Source organism: Tauraco erythrolophus, chromosome 1, assembly GCF_009769465.1.
Source record: "Tauraco erythrolophus isolate bTauEry1 chromosome 1, bTauEry1.pri, whole genome shotgun sequence".
NCBI lineage: Eukaryota > Metazoa > Chordata > Aves > Musophagiformes > Musophagidae > Tauraco > Tauraco erythrolophus.
In genome coordinates, this window is record NC_141465.1 from 26,742,711 (window position 1) to 26,760,563 (window position 17,853).

Sequence of the window (17,853 nt, forward strand, 5' to 3'; positions counted from 1 at the left end):
TCTTTTTCTTCTCTGTTGGCTACTTCAACCTTTATATCCGACTTTAATTTTGAAAAGGCTATCTTCGGCATTTCCCTTTCTACTATTCACAAACAGTACAATGGAGTGTTAAATTATTAATTCACTCTGGTTTTCCTTTAAAAGTTGGCTGCTTGCAAGAAAACCAAGAGGAGAAAGAGAGGAAAAATCTGAAAGGGGAAAAAACAGGTTATTTGGACTTCTAAGCAGTGCTTTTTTTTTTTTTTAATAAGAAGACATCATGCAGAGGTGGTTCTGTTTTTTTTTTATTTGTTATTCTTTCTTGATTTTATTTCTTTAAATGCATGATTGCAGATGTCACAAAAATCTTGTCTGTTCTGAGTTTTAAAGGATAAAAGCAATAACATGTAAACTTGTTTCTTTATCTATGCTCTACCACTCCATCTGTGTTCATGATTCTCCTTTGTAGAAAGCTGATAATTTCTTTGAAGTTTTGTATGTCTATAACCCAGTGAGAGTAGGCATCTGTGAGAACGTAGAAAACCTCACTTAGAATCATTGTGTAGGATGAAGGCTGTAGCTTACTTATGAAAAAGCTGCAAAATAGTAATGCATTGATGTTTTTTACATTTACTGTAGCTTATAGTAGAGAGAAAGACTATTTATATTTGAACAGCTAAAGTACATACTTAGGACCATGAATAATTAAATTTTAAGTCCCAGTTAAAACTAGTAGTAATTTATACAGAATTAAACAGTTCTAACAGGAGAGGCTAATCTGTTAACCTGCACTGGAAGAGCTAAACTGTTGGGTTGGATAATGCTGTTGTTTGGGATCTGGGAGCCTGAAGCTGAAGCCATAGTGTCAGGTGAACAGGTTAGCTGAGTCTGTGTGCCTTCCACTGTAGTGTGTTGTCTCTAGTGCTCGTCATTCCAGATGGGTTGCCCAACCATTGAGCTACTTTGTTGTTCTGAGATGCTTGAAAGTTATTCTCGATTACTTTTCAAAGGTTAGAAGGTGAAATGCAATTTTAAATTTCATCCTAGCCTTCAAGATGTAGAGCATCTTGAAGGTTTTTGTAAAGAAACCCAAATATTTTATTCAGTCATATTTCCAGAATTATTAAAAAAAATATTTGAAGTAATAGAAAAGACTTGCTAGTTTTGGTATGAGTTTAGAGACATGTCAGATAGAAATAATTTTGTGTGTTATTTGAGTAATTTAAGTATGAATAAAATTTACGTAGTTTTTGCCTTAGGAAAGGTAACTTTTTAATGCAAGGGATAAGGAAAAGGAGACACCAGATTAAGAGTATTTCTTGTATACACTCTTCTGTCTTTTAACAACCACTATTCTGAGGACTCCCTGGAAAGCTAAATCCACATTATTTAACAGTTATCATGATTTTATTTAATCCATTTTGAACCTACACATCCTTTTTGTTTCCACGACATCCTGTAGTGTGAAAATCCTTAAATGATTTCTTTCTTGCACAAAAAATAAATAAATAAATCAATAAATCTTATGTTTAAGTTTGGAGCCTATTCATTTCTTTGGCTCATAATTCTCATTTTAAGATAAAAAGTGAAGAATAATTCCGTATGTTCTTTATATCAAATATAGTTTTCTATCTCACTAGTTAATTATTTTCTGAGCTGCAAGTTTCCAGTCTTATTTAGTTTCTCCTACTGTGGAAACCATTATGAATCTCTGAACCACACATTCTTGTACCTTTGGGGTTATAACCCTCTGTTTGTGAAATGGCAAGGCAAAAATGGCACACAGGAATCCTGTTGTGGGGTATACCTGGCTGTTCAGCAACACGGTGCTGCTTCAGCTTTGATCCCGGTGCCTTCTCTGACATTGTTTGCCTCTCTGGCTCTCCCTGACAGACTGAACTGGTATTTCCACAGAACTGTCTGCAGTGTCTCCCAGGTCTCTTTCCTGAGTAGTTAGAGATAATTTAGAGCACATAATTGAGTATGTATGTTTAGAGTTATTTTTCCTGTGTGGTTTACTATTGGATATATTTAAATTAGATTATAATAATCTGTGTACTATTAGTTTGACCTTAGAGAATAGCATCATAAATTAATCCTCTTACCTTATTTGCAATCTCTAAAGCTAGTGTGATTTTAGTCTAATATTGTCTTTACAAAGTTCAGCTCTACTTTCAGTCTGAAAACATGGAGCAGAGTTGTATTTTCTTCTACAAAGAACTTTACTTTTTTCTTTCGTGTCTTTCACACAGATTAAGCTCCCAGTCATATATGCAGCCAACAACTTACTATATTTTTCTTCCCCTTAAGTGTATTCAAAAAACTGCAGTCTGAAAATGGCAAGGCAGATGGCTGATTGTTATAGTAAATAGTACACAAACAGCCAGTTTATGTTAAAATGACCTATTAAATTATGTTATTCTTTCCCACACTATTAGCTTGCTTGTCTCACCTACCTGCTATCTTTAATTTACAGTGCAAACTCCTTGAGGCAATGACTGTTGTTGCTACTGCAACAGGACTCTGGCAGGCTTGAAACTTCCAATAACAGTAATGTAACCATAATGCAATAAAAATAACAGTAACATTATAGCATGCAGCATTTAAAATTTCTAGTACTCCGCACTTTTGAATGGACATGTCCATCTCAGTGCCATCTAGCACTGTATATGTTTAGTTTCCATGCATGACCTAGATTTTATTGTTCAACATTTTTTTTTGTTTCCAGCATCAGTATTAAAAATGCTATTTGGTCCTCATACCAAATTCTTACTCTGACAGTTTTTTTGGAACACTTACACATTTATAGAAACCTACATGCACACACCCTACTCTCCCCAATTCTTCATCTTTATTAGTGCTTTTTATCTGTTCTACCAAATAAAACTTAAAAGAGTAAAGAAAGCCCTGTTTCTCTCAGAGGTTTTTGCAACTGTGTTCGATGTAACTTTTATTGATTATTTAGAAAAGTATATGCTATTATTCATTTTTTATCTGTCATCAGGCAGATGAGAGGAAATGTAATGTACCTCTCCTCTCTTATCCCTCTTAGATGTGTTCCAAATGTTAAAATTCAGAACATTTAGATTAATTTAAGCCCTCAAAAGCCATGCATCTTGGAACCAAAGAGGCTGCAGTGAGTCTATAATGAGATTGGAGTGAGAGGTTGCCTAAATTTTTTTCCATTATTTTCAGGCTTAATGACTGTGTTCCTTTTACATTTATATTGCCTGGAGCACACCTGGTTAATTTTCCTTTGAGTTTAGTAAGTAGATTAATATATGGGTTGGTTTGGTGAGGTGTTTTTTTTGTTGTTGTGGTTCGTTGGTTTCTGGGTTTGTGGTTTGTTTGTTTTTTGGTGTTTTTTTTTCCCCCTAAGATACTATTCAATACATATATGGAAGCTTTTTATTTAAATTCACTGATATATCTAAAAAGGGAATCCCATGGATCTGTGTATGAAACTATCTGTGCTTGCTCATCCCAGATACCGTGAAGTATACCAACTGCAGCTTCACAAAGTGCAATTCATCAATATAAAGATGTAATATTGGAAGTTCATATAGTTTCTATATTCCTTCTTCCTTCCATACCTGTTTGGAACACCTCTACTTTTTAAAATAAAAATGATGTAATCTATAAAGGCAGCGATGCCAGTTCTCTCAGAGGATAAGTCTTAAATCACTTTGAGAGTGAAGTAGCAATACCATTTTAACATCTACAAAGACTCAGGTTTACCATGCAGTAAATAAAGTCAACACTTCATACTGGTGTGTGTGAGAATCCTTATTATGTCAGGAATCAAGTTTCAGGAATCTGTTTCTTAGATGTATCCTTGTTGGACTCTAGCTTGTTTACTAAATTCAGATTGAACCAGCAGTCTCCAAGAGGATAGGGTTGCAGTTTTGCTACCTGATACAAGTGTGTCTGAGCAGGAAGATAGCATAAGAGCATAATTCCTCATGTGTCATATTAATCAAGAGATCCTATCAGGCATCAATACAGACATACACTAAGCTTCTTGTCAGTAAATCCATGTTTGTATTAATAACAAGCTGTTTAAAGCAGTTCTTTTCATAAGATATAATCAGGACTATCTCAAGCTTTATGTATGTGCTGCTTCCCAGGTCTGATGAACCTCTTAGAGTCAAAGATATGGGCAGAACTCTGTGAATTCAATAAATTGTGTACCTTTTTCAAGAAATCAGTTGTAAGCAACCAATAACAAACCTAGAACCGCAGATTTCTATCCATGTTCTTAAGCTTTTTCAAGAGGCCGTAAGGCATATAGCAATGAGCTTAAACTTTCTGTTAAAAAGGTATTGCCCTTGTCTGAGACAAATCCAGAAGAGACCAAGAAAGGAATCTGAAAGAAATGTGTTTATTGAGGAAGTGTTAGAGATCTTAACCTTCTCTGCTCAGAGAGCAAACATTCCAACCAGTAAATATTATTTCTTTACTTGGCAGCATCACTCTATTAATATATTAAAAATGCATATCTAGTAACGAACAGTTCATTTCACTCCAAATAAAATAATTTTAAGTCAAGCTTAAGCATGACTCCTTTCTGTATTCAAGCTGCCTTTAATTTCAGTGTAGGTCATTTTGTTTACAATTTTTAAATTACATTATAATACAAATATTTCAATACGTTTGACTGAAGAAACCAGCAAAGACCTGGAGGCTTTCCTGGATTGACATTCCAAAACCCTGTATTTTCTTTTGTTTCATATTTGCTAAAGTAGAGCAAGCAATTGCCAATTCAGTTTGAGAATGACCATGTCAATTTAGAAAGAGCAGTTAAGAAACTGAGGAGGCAAAATAACCCCACTTGTTTCAGTGTTTCTGTGAATACTACTGTGGTGGGTTAACCTTGCTGGCCGCCAGGTGCCCACTAAAGCTGCTCTGTCACTCCTCCTTCTCAGTGAGCTTGAGGAGAGAAAATATAACGAAAGGCTTGTGAGTTAAGGACAGGGAGAGATCACTGACCATCATGGGTGAAACAGACTTGACTTCAGGAAATTAGTTTATTACAGATCAAATCAGATTAGGATAATGAGAAATAAAATCAAATCTTAAAACATCTTCTTCCCACCCCTCCCTTCTTCCTGAGCTCAACTTCACTACTGATTTCTTTACCTCCTCCCCACCCCAAGCAGCACAGGGGGACAGGGAATGGGAGTTGCAGTCGATTCATCACATGTTGTCCCTGCAGCTCCTTCCTCTTCACAGCCTTTCTGTGCTCCAGCATGGGATCTCTCCCACAGGAGACAGTCCTCCACAAACTTATCCAACAAGAGTCCTTTCCATGGGCTTCAGTTCTTCACAGACTGCTCCAGTGTGGATCCTTTTCATGGGGTGCAGTCCTTCAGGAACTGACTGCTCCAGCCAGGGTTCAAGTCCTACCAGAAAATCTGCTCCACTGTCAGCTCCTCTCTCCATGGGTCCACAGGTCCTACCAGGAGCCTGCTCCAGCATGGGCTTCCCATGAGGTCACAGCCTCCTTCAGGTGCATCCACCTTCTCCGGCGTGGGGTCCTCTACGGGCTGCAGGTGGATCTCTGCTCCACTGTTAACCTCCATGGGCTGCAGGAGGACAGCCTGCCTCACGGTGGTCTTCACCATGGGCTGCAGAGGCATCTCTGGTCTGGTGCCTGGAGCACGTCCTCTCCCTTCTTCTTCACTGACCGTGGTGCCTGCAGAGTTGTTTTTCTCACATATGCTCACTCCTCTCTTTCAGCTGCTGTTGCACATCGTTTTTTCCCTCTTCTTAAACATGTTATCACAGAGATGCTACTACCATTTTTGATTAGCTCAGCCTTTGCCAGCAGCGGGTCCATTTTGGAGCCAGCTGGCACTGGCTTTATCGGGCATGGGGGAAGCTTCTAGCAGCTTCTCACAGAAGTCACCCCTGTAGCCCCCTTGCTATGAAAACCTTGTCATGCAAACCCAAAACAACTAGTCTTGGCATCTTCAAATAAATATTGTTATTTACATGTACACAAAAGTATTTTAATATTTTCCAGTTTCCAAAATATCATAAAAAAGTAGTCAAACAGCATAAAAACTTCTAGTCAATAGCAAGTTATGACTTGTGACTTACGAAAATGAAGCTATTAAATAATATCCCCCACTTGAGCTCTCTTCTTCTTCCTAGTAATGTCAACTAGATATATTTGATGATTAATCAGTGCTTTTTCCTTTAAATGTCAGCTGCTCATGTCTAAAATGTCAAGCTAAAACTTTTTGTCTTGTGATCTATTTGAAGGCCTTAAAGAAATTTAGACTATAAGTCTAAGATTAAAAATTAGAGATTATTAGTTATATGTTTTAGAACATGCATCATCTTGAGAAGATTGTATTATTTGTTATGTTCAGATGGGGAAATTCTCCTGTACTGATGGAAATAATATAATTCCAAATTTTTCAAATTTCTGACATAAAATAATATGTATGATTTTTTTTTTTTAATGAATGAAGTATCTGCCATAGCTTTTTCCTTGTATCCAGGGATGATATTCTATCAAGGAAAGAACAGATTATATTGTAGCCAGGAGACATGGCTATAGAAATAGACTATCTGAATTACCCAAGGTAGAATATTTCATAGTGTCGTAGCTTAGCCCTGCTGGCAGCTAAGCTACCACCCGGCTGCTCGCTCACTCCTTCGCCCCAGTGGAATGGAGAGGAGAAAAATGTAACCAAAGGCCTGAGGGTCGAGGTGAGAACAGGGAGAGATCACCCACCAACCATGGCCCTGGGCAAAACAGATTCGACTTGGGGACAAATCAATTTAATTCATTATCAGTTACTTGAGAGGATAATGAGGAACAAAACCAGATCTTAAAAACACCTTCCCTCCACCCCTCCCTTCTTCCCAGCTCTACCTCCACCCCACAGCAGCACAGGGAAATGGGGAATGGGCGTTGCAGGTCAGTTTGTCACATGCTATTTCTGATGCTACTTCCTTAAAAGGGGAGGACTCCTTACACTCTTTCGCTGCTCCAGTGTGGGTTCCCTCCTCATGGGAGACAGCTCTCCACAAACTTGTGCGACGTGAGTTCTTCCTGTAGGATGCAATCCTTACCCATCAGATTGCTCCAGCTTTTCCCATGGAGTCACATCTTCTTAAGGCGCAGACACCTGCTCTGGAGTGGTATCCTTTCCCATCTCTGCTCCATCATCAGTCTCCAGCAGGTTGGGGTCCTTTCCCACGGGAGACAGTCCTCTATGACCTCCTTCAGGCACAGGCATCTCTGCTTCTACATGGGATCCTCCACAGGCTGTGGGTGGATCTCTGCTCCACCATTAATCTCCATGGTTTCAGAGGGACCACCTGTCATCTCACCACGGGCTGCAGGGGAATCTCAGCTCCTACACACCTCCTCCCACCCCATCTTCACTGACCTTGTTGTCTGCATGGTCACTTCTCTCAGATCTCAGTCCTCTCTCTGCTGCAGCCGCGCGAAGCCCAACTGGCCTGACAAACCTCGGCAGTCCCAACAGAAGCGAACTCTGCCCAGTGGGTGCCCCTGGAGAAGGGAGCTTCAGGACTGTCCAAGCCATGCTGCCACAGCTGCCACCAACTGAGCAGTAGCAGCCCAGGGCAGGCAGTCGCCTGTGCGGGAGGCCAGAGGCTAGACCTCCCCACTTCCCCCTCTCTTCACTGCAGATCTCGCATGGCACAGATTTCTTTGTCCCCTTCTTATATATGGCATTCACGGAGGTGCAGTTGGCTCAGCTTTGACCAAACACCAGTCTGACTGGTTTTGGAGTTGGGGAAACTTCTTACAGCTCCTTACAGAGGCTATCCTTGTAGCCCCTCCTCTGCTACCAAAGCCCCACCTCATAAACACAGCGCATATAGGCATTTGTGTGATTCTGTAAATGAAATGGTGGTCATAAAATGAAAAAAGAGACTAGACATAAGGAAAACATTCTTCACCATAGGGCAGTCAGGCACTGCAACAGGCTGATGAGAAAGGCTTTGCAGGTCTTGGCATTTTTCAAGACAGTGCTTAACGAATCCCTGAGCAATCTGGTCTGAGGAGGGTCTGTTGACCCTGTGTTAATGAGATGGTTGGTTGAGATGACCTTCTGGAGTCCCTTCCACCCTGAATGATTCCCTCTTTCCCCTTTTGATCCACTAACGTAAGCCAATATTACTTCTCTGTGTAGCATATACTTTGATAACCCCATTAGAAAATAGGTTACCTCTCTTTATATTCTGCTTCATAGAATATACTATAGTAGTGCTTCCTCACACCCAAAACTCAGGGAAACTACATAGAAAATATACTGTCTTCAACAAATGTCCTTGCTGTTTATAAGGTCAATGTTAAGAGCTGCCAAAATAAAATTTACTCATGTAAACTTAATTCACTGTCTTTGAGTGTAAACATATTGGATGATATTCTTCTTACATGATTACATGTTGGGTTTTCTAGCGGGATGAGTGTTTCATTCAATGTGTAAAGTGGATAGGTTCGGAGAAACTTATCTATGGTTATATACGAGTGAGTATAAGGGCCAAAACATTTTTTTATGAAGATATTTCAATGTCACGGCAGAAAGTAACATTCTATGCATAGCTCTGTGATAGAGTTCTTGTAGCATATTGTACAGATAAGTCTTCTAAATAAAAGTGTTCACATGTAACCAGAAATTGTATTGTCGATGTAAATAATCTGACAGAGTACAGTATAGATTGAGAGCTGTAGTTGCTGTGCACTTGTGGCTATGAAGTGAAATGGTTTGAAGAATGCAAACAATGTCTGGAATTTTTAAATTGTATTTTGCCACCTATTGACTCAGAAAGACCAAGGATGAATAGCTTTGTATCAGAGGACTCTTCAGTTCTTAATAGTGTTAATAGCAATACAGTATGTTTGTTACCAGGAGATTTTATTAAATTCAGTAATTTGTGTAAGGCAGATATTTCAAAAGATCAAGGTCCAAGAATGTTAACAATTCTGTATTTTTTCCGAATAATTTGTATTTGAAGACAAACACAGATTATCATAGTATCAAAGAATGCCTGAGGCAGGAAGGCACCTCTGAAGACAATCTAGACCAACCCCCTGCGCAGAGCAGGTGTCTCAGGACCTTGAATAGTCATGTTTTGACTGTCTTCAGGGATGGATACTCCACAGTTTCTCGAGCAGCTTGTTCTGGTGTTTAGTCACCCTTTCAGTGGAAAAGGTTTTTCCTCTTTTTAAATAGAATTTCCTGTGTTTCAATTTGTGTCCATTGCCTCTTGCCCTGTCACCAGGCACCACTGAGATGATTCTGGCTCTGTCTTTACTCACCTCTTATCAGGTATTTATACACATGGCTAAGATCCCCCAGAGCCTTCTCTACTCAAGGGTACCTTGCTGGCGCATGGTCAACTCCTCGTTCACGAGGACTCCCTGGGTTTTCTCTGCAGAGCTGTTTTTCATCTGGCTGGCCCTCAGCCTGAACTGGTGCATGGAGTTTTTCCTGCCCAGGTGGAGGAACATCATGGAAGCATTGAATCTCTGCTTTATTCCTGAAGTGCCAGAGAGCAGCAAGGGCTAACTGGTCCCTACGGGACAGCAAGCCAGCTACAAAGCACATGAACAGAGCCACCAGGGCAGGGGCCTTGTCAGCCAGAACCATCCCACGCTACCCCAGCGAGAGAGCAGGTGGCCCTGGGGGTGTCAGCCATGCTGAGCCAGGAGCCATAAGTCAGCAGACATACAGAAATATTTTTTGTGCAACTTGAAGCCAGAAAAGTTGATTGCTCTTATAAATGGTGGTTAAACGTTTAGTTAATCCTAAGTAAACAAATATGAATGTGCTTTAAAAAAAAAGGCATTTAAAAGATAGATTTTTGACATGATTTTCTTTGTGAAGGATGAGTAATGTAATTTGTATTTTTAACAGTACAGCCTCAAATAATACAACTTAGAAATGAAACCACGTTTGAGAATGGGAAAGCAACCCTCATCTGTGAAGCAGAAGGAGAACCTACCCCAGAGATTACTTGGAAAAGGGCCATTGATGGAATAACTTTCTCTGAAGGTGACAAGGTAAATCAGCCTTTAATGTCTAAAATATCTAAATATGTATTGTCTGACTAACCTTTTCATAAACAGAAAATTATTTTAGAAATAAATTAATTCTAGATTTCTCTACAATTGGAAGGAATTGCTACTTTTCAAGGTAATAAGAGAGACATGGAGATTCTAAATTTTAAATTAAAAGAAAAAACAGAAAAAAGCAAAAAAGTGCTGAAAGGTAATTCATCTCAACAGGCCAAAGTTTTCGTACCTAATTCCTACTCAGAATTTCAATTTTATCTTGATCTTAATGGCTGTGCTCAGCCCTTTGTGATTATATGTGGACTCTGTCCAGTATTTCTCAAAATGCAGTGGAGCTTATACAAATCTGAAATAAAAAAAAAAAAGATTTTTTTTGAGTTCTTTATTTCTCACTTCTATTGTGTTGGGTTTTTTTTTTCGTATTTTGCTTTTTATTTATATTTTTCCTCACACAGAACAAATTGAGCCCATTTTCCCATTTGTTTTCCCATTTTCATGGTTTATTACAAAAGTAAGTTGAGAAATATTACAGTCTGACAATGAAGAAAGTCAGTTACTGTGGGAACAAAACCTATAATTAGATGGAATGGTGAAAGCAAAAGGGAACGGTGTAATTTATTCTTACCCATGCAGGTAACAAGCTGTGTCTACAAAACTACTCTTCTTTTTTGTTTTTTGAAAATAATTTTCTTTTGCAATATGAACAAGTATTTTCTTCTTAATTTCCTTACATAAACTACAGAAGATCTCTGTGCTGGTTAAACTATGAGATACCATCTTTCTGGCTGACCAATTCAGAATTTTTACTCTAGATAATCGAATAGTGAAATAGACAGTCTTCTTGCATATGTTTGTATGTTCATTGCTCTTAGTTAAAAAAAAAACAGTTAACAAACTTATACAGAAATGAAGGAATTAGGTATACAGTGAGTCACTCAGTTTATAGGGAATTGCTATATGTTAAGGAATTATGTACTTCCATTATTTGTGCTCTGAAGGAGAATGTTTGGTCTGGTCTAGTCTCTGACTTGACCTTTCCTGGAATTGAGGCATTTTATGTGAGGCACTGTCTACCATTTTCTTGCTCTATGATTTCCATTTTGGAACAACATAACAGTATTTATATATTTTTTTCTAATAGTTTTGCATTAAAACAAAACAGTGTGTCTCCTCCTTGAGTATTTCAAGCCAATAGTCTTTTTTCTGACCCACAAAGACTACACTTGGTTCAAAAGTTACAAATGTAGCCTTCCACTGATGTTTGGAATGTTGCAAAAATAGCTTTGTTATATCAGAAATTGAAAATTAAAGCAAGTCACAGAAACAAGCTAAAAAATATTAGTGCAGTTAAAATCTGAAATTTATTCAGTGCTTATATAGGACAATATTAACAATTTTAATTCAAACTGCAGATGTTTAAACTATCTAGACATGTTACTGTAGCATTTTTTTGAACTGTAGTTCCACTGAATAATACTGACAACCACACTAAAACCTATATACTGCTTTTACTAGTGTGCTGACATACTGTATGTGGAAGATAAAAAGAATGAGAATAAACGCAGTTACATGGTTTCCTTTTGTTCTTGCCAATGAAAGAACTCTATGTGTATTGCTTAACAGAGAGTTTTTGCTGAATGTTGAATAAATGTTCTGAAGTACTGTATGCGTTCTTGAGCTATAAAATATGCTGCTACATTTGCCCTGTGGTCCTCCAGGGTGCCAAACCCTGGCTTGTGCTTTCATATCAGATCAGATGAATAGAGAACAAAACTGGCAGTGGTTAAATTATTGAATGATTGTTGAATAATACAGCAAAGTTTTGCACATAGCAAGAGAAAAAGTGAATTGAAGAAAATGAGGGGGGTGTAACATAGTATTAAATTGAAATAATTACTTATATGTGATAACTTTTGAAGTAATGTTCGATCACCATACTTGCATAAATATAAAAATTATGATCTGCATTCAGAGAATTCATCTTCTGAATTTTTTAGCAGTTTTAAAACATTTTTTGGTATAGACTGCACTTTATCCAATGTTTTGGTGAATTAAGGTCTTTAGGGGATTATTTTTTTCCTTAAAAGGTGGAAGAATTACTCTGGCTATAATATTAATATGATCATGATTAAAAAACACAGAAAGTGTTTTTCTTATTTTTTTAATTATATTTTTATTACTTTTAGTATGCAACTCCTCAATCATGTTATTTTTGCTAAAATGCAAGCATACCTTGTATGGATAAGCAAGAAGGCTGAAAGTGAGATCATTCTTAGCCTACATGAATTCAAAATGTTTTCTTTCAAATAATAAGATAGACCTTTTAACCAGGTCATAGGCTTTTCTGAGTTTTGAAATGTTTATGTGCAAAAGAATGGAAAGTATGCACCAAAGTCATAGACCAAAGAAATAACTCTTCTAGGCATAAGGAGGATAACGTTAATGAGTAAGAAGTCCATGTTTATCTCTTAGAAAAATAGTTTTGGTAAAGGGTTTTCACTACCTCAGAAGCAGGTATTTGAAAGTTGAAGCTGAATTCAAACCAGAAGCAAAGAAGTCTTTTTCTCTTTCCTTTTTATCAGTTAGCCTTTGGAACAATCTTCCATACAGTGTGTGGTCCGACTTTCATTTAGAATTTGAAATAAAGAGATCTTTCCCCTTCTTCTGACCTCTCTTGAAAGTTTAAATGGAACGTTTTCCAGAAGGTCTACATTAGATGACCTCTGTAATCCTTTTATGGCTTTATAACTCATACACACATGAGAGTGGGTAGCCTGAGTAAATGAGTGATTATGCATGACAGAAGGTGTTTGGCTCACCCTTAAATCTTTGAAATTGGAAATGGAGGTTTAGTCCAAGACAGACCTTCATCTGCTGTTGCAGTGTCAAGCCAAAACTCTCTGCTTGGTACATGTACTCTGCCTCTGCGCTTCTGGTCCCTGACTCCCCAGCATTGCATGTCCCTTCACGAATGTGCCAACCTGACCATGCACCTTTCAGCTGTGATTCAAAATGGCATGTTCCTGTAGACCTCTGTGTATCCAGCAGGCCTGGCTCTTTTCCCAGGAAAAACAGGAGGCAGGAGAAGAGTTGCTTTTTGCAGAACAGAAGAAAGGATAGTGATTGGATTTGATTTGCTGTAATCATTTATAAAAGGGATTTTGGACACACACATAGACATCTACACGTATCCCTGAAGGAGAGCTTATCCTGATTCTCTGATACAAAAATGTCGTTGATTCCTGTGCACACTGCAGAAGTGTGAGGGCAGAGTTTCATGCTCTGCTTTCCTAGTATCTAATCCTAACAGAAATATGAAAGCTGACCAATGCTGTTTGTAATTACCATTTCAAGTCCTGTTTTGGAATGCAAATGACAATAACAGATGGGGCTTGATCTGAGATAGTAGCTCCACTGTATGCAGCATTTGTCCAAAGAGACAATCTTTACCCCGAAGAATTTATGATCTAAACATGTAAAATGAATGAAAAGTCAGTAGAGAGGTCACAGTCCAGTATCTGATACTTAGTTTTGATAATACCTCATGTGTGAGGTAACTCACTGGTAAACAACAAACAACCCTCACCCCCACCACCCCTCAAAAAAAACCCGAAACCAAACCAAAACAACAACAAAAAATCCACACAAAACAACAACAACAAGAAACCACAACAAAAAAAAAAGAGAATTTGCAACTTGGATATTGGATTTAAGATATATGAAATGATACTGCTTTTTATATATATTTAATACAGATTCACCAAATGTCTTTGAAATACCTTACACTATTCCTGTTTCTACAAGTGAAAAAATCTCTGGTTTTTAACATTATAATGAAGACTACAGAGATGGCTTGAGTTCTGCTTCCTTCTGTCTAATCACCATTGCAATAATAATTCGGATGTCCTCATGAAATGTCTTATGATATTGTTTCTAAATATTGCAGAGCTCAGATGAATAATTAAATTCTTTTCTGAGTTTGAAATCGCTTTATATTGGCATGCAAGTCATAACTATTTGGACCTTGTAGAGTTTTTCCTAGTTTTCATGATCAGGCAGTTTGCTTTGTCTTTTTCTTTGAAAGGTCAACACTGCTTTTTCTTCAAGTCTGTTAACTCTGCTTCAGCTATTACAAATGTTAACAAAAGAACATGAAATTTTTTTTTACTCCCTGTATATGCTGTTGTCACTACTCTAAAAGAAGCAGTGTTACAGTGTCAGTGAATTGTGTCGTCTTTCTTTTGAAATAGTAGTGAGAGCTCTTTTACATTCTTACTCGTCAGGGACCAACTCTTTATTTGAAATTAATCAGCCAAAAAGAGGAAACATAGATGTATCCAGGATATTTTAATTGATTCCAGGAGATTTATTTCTTTTTCTGAGCTCTACAAGTCTCAGTCTTTATAAATTAATCTGAGGAACTTTTCTCCTTTGATAATTGTAAAAATATAAGGAGCAAGTCTTCTTGCCTTATTGGAGAAAATTGTTACAACCTTTTTCACCTATATGTTGTGTGAACAGCTTCTACTTACAATATTATAGAATGTTTTTGCTGTTGTAATATTAGCACAGGCCTGCAGGCCAGAACAGTTTATGTAGCCAGATGCAAATCTGTTTGATTATGCAATTGAGACACTCTGCAAACAATTCAATCCAGTATCAAAGATTTTTTAATTTTGTTTTTAACCCTCAAATGAATCATGGTGGGCTTCACATGTTAAGGCTATGAAGGAGTAAGAATATTGTGACTAAAAGGCAAAGGTAAATAAATGGATTTGAATATGAGTAGAAAGGAGGATGGCCTTAAATGTTAGGTAATTAGTGCTGTTGAGAATATACATATTCATACCCTATGACATATGCAGAACATGGAGCACATATCAGCACTGAATAGTATGCTCTCACCAGTCATTTGATCCATAAAAATCTGCATATGTCTTGGGGCTTCTTCATCTTTTCTATGGCATGTTCAGCTGCACTAATAGGACAAACTCTTCAGTTAACTGGAAGGAGATAAAAGTAAACTGTACAGCTTTGGGAGGTGACAGTATTTTAGTAGGAAGATTGATTTTTGGAAGGGTAAGATTGTATGCAGTTAGAAATCAAGAGCAGCTTTCCTGAGTGAGCTGAGGAAGCATTACATTAGGAAAGCTGCAAGCCAGTGTGGATATTCCAAAGTCTTGAAGCAGCCCAATCACTTACCTGAGTTCCATACACTCCTTTAGGTAACAATATCTACAGTGATGTGTAAATGAAGCCAAAACCGAAGCCAGAAATTATTTTGATGTACCATAGTCTTTCCCCCACTGTAGGCTTGGTTGGTGGTTATGTTGACAACTCAGTACCAAATCTTAGCCACATGGCCAGAGGGTCCTTCAGATTTGTTCCTCTTATAGGAAAGAAATTAAATGGTCAGTTACCCAGAGCAGACCCAAATGGCTTTACATACACATCTCCATATATGTATTCATGTTACGTGGACGACTTCATTAGTATTACACTAGCTCAGAATTCTCTCATTTCTGCAATTCTTTTCTTTCAGTAAAACTTTAAAGTCACTTTTCACTGGGACAGAATTAAGTAAGCGGAGACAAAGTTGTTGATTCTTTTAAAATGACAAAAAGCCAAGAAAATGTAAAATTTAATGCCTCTTCTGTATTAAAAGCTTAAACAACCTAGGGAAAGAAGGATGTTTATTTAGGAACATCACTAGTGTAATCAATTGTTTAACATGATGTCTAAACTTTAAGTACAAAATTTTTATCCGTTCTGTAAATGAATAATCTCATTTCTACCTAATTTATATTTCAGACTTAAAAATTGTCTCTCATTTAACCCATTTGCTAATGTACACCTATGCACAAAGTAGATATTTTTGGATACTTTCTATGGGTTGTGGTGCTGCCTTTACTGGCAGGATTAAAGCCATACAAGCTTGTAAATGACATTTCTTTCACTTCCAATATTATCATTTTCCATTTAGTCATCAGTGGTGTTATTCTGTCTGTAATGAAGTAATGTCAGTAATGACTGAAATGATCAGGGAACTTTTTATGGACCAACATTTCCTACAACACCAGTGCAGCTTGGACTTGAATATTCATTCATTTCTTCCACTACACAAAATATAATTTCATGAGCTTCTGCCTAAGTATCAGTTGTGTTATCTGCTAATGGTTTAATAACTTTCAAATAGCTGTTATCTGTCTGATGAAATAGAGATCCTACATCTGATGATACATTAAGTGATACAGCCACACTTTTTAGACTGGAGCAATTTGACAGTATTCACTGATGTACTATAGGGCATTCTCCAGGGACTTCAGAAATGTTACATTTTCTAGGTACCATGGAAACTCATAGGAAATGAGCACAATCAACAGTGTAATGCTCCCAAAATGTATTTTATGCTATTAAAATCTGTCAGTAGTTTTCCTGACCTGAAAGGCAGTTTGAATGCCCTTGTATATTAGGAGAAAATAAGTATCTAGACTTTCGATAAAACCAGGATGAAACCAAGTGGCCTGGATTCTATTTTTCAATCTGTTGTTTGTTTTGTTTAACAAATTATCTAAACTCTGTGTAATACTTAGTTCTTAATAATTTGTTAATATCCTTAGCATGCTGTTAAAAACCCACATTTTCACTGTACCAGCTCTCTGTGTGCGTCTACTCATACACTATCTTCCTCTTAGTACCAATTTTCAGATTTCAAACACAGTCAAGTTACGGCAGCTTAACATGACAATGCTGATGGACCAGCGTACGGGCATCATTCATGATAGTTAGGAGACTGTGCAACTTAACCTAAAGCATAATGCAAGAGTCTCACTTCTTTGCATTTTGAAAAGTGAAGACTGTTTGCACCATCCCTTACTGACAGCTTCTGAATTTCAGCAAATAGTATTTCTTAGGACTGGATAACTGAACCATAGGTCTGAGCTCTGTTTCATGGTCAAAATAACTGCCATCTATGCAGGGACTCAAACTGTGTTGTTAAAATTTCTGAATGTTGCAATAATGTAAATAATGATATCAACAGTAAGATGGTTTTTGTCTTTCTATAAATTTCTGCTTGTACCAATTGTGACATTTATGCCAAAGGTCAATGAATTAATACCATGTCATAATCTTTACCTTATTGCAAGCTGATCATCTAACTTTATATCTTACAGGTAATATATCTTTATGATAGGTAGCTGATGCATAATGTTAAAGTCCTCAGGGTTATATTAATTGGTAAAAATTGATTGAATTACCATAGTATTCTATAAATGTTCTTCTTCCTAAAATAGCAAACAAAAGTGGATATTTAATTTAGAATTTGCATTAAGAATACAGGTTTGTGAATATTTAGGATTCCAAACTGAATAAATACCATTTTACCAGTACATTTCAGAAGTCTCATTTTGAGTTACGGTCTGTTGATCAATATATATTTTCTGGTTTAATTTAGAAAATGTGGAAATATGTACAGAATCTCATCAGGAACTACAGTGGCTTCCTTTAGAGCTTGTAAGTGTAGAGGAAAAACCCCAAAGAATTAGCATGTATACTGATTAGACAAATATAATATTTACAGTATGGAACATACGATGTTATTTAGACTACAGTTAACAGTGCTTTCTTATCACAGATTAAAAGTGATTTCAGTAATATCAAAACCATAGTAATCTCTATGGAGATGAAAGTATCACAATCTCACCCAAAAGCAATACTGTAAGCTTTTAAAATTAAGACCTCTAAGAACTTAAAGATTCACAGATATTCTTTAAGAATTCCTGAACTCAGAGATCATCATATTAGCAGAT

The 17,853-nt window shown here is 37.2% G+C and overlaps 1 protein-coding gene across 1 annotated transcript in view; it reads left to right on the forward strand.

Moving 5' to 3' along the window:
- Window positions 1-17,853, forward strand: part of NCAM2 (neural cell adhesion molecule 2) — a 151,941-nt gene that overhangs the window by 23,715 nt on the left and 110,373 nt on the right. Inside the window, exon 7 of the mRNA XM_086616061.1 lies at window positions 9,885-10,030. Coding sequence (XP_086472187.1) covers window positions 9,885-10,030 — 146 coding nt within the window. The remainder of the gene's footprint in view (window positions 1-9,884; window positions 10,031-17,853) is intronic.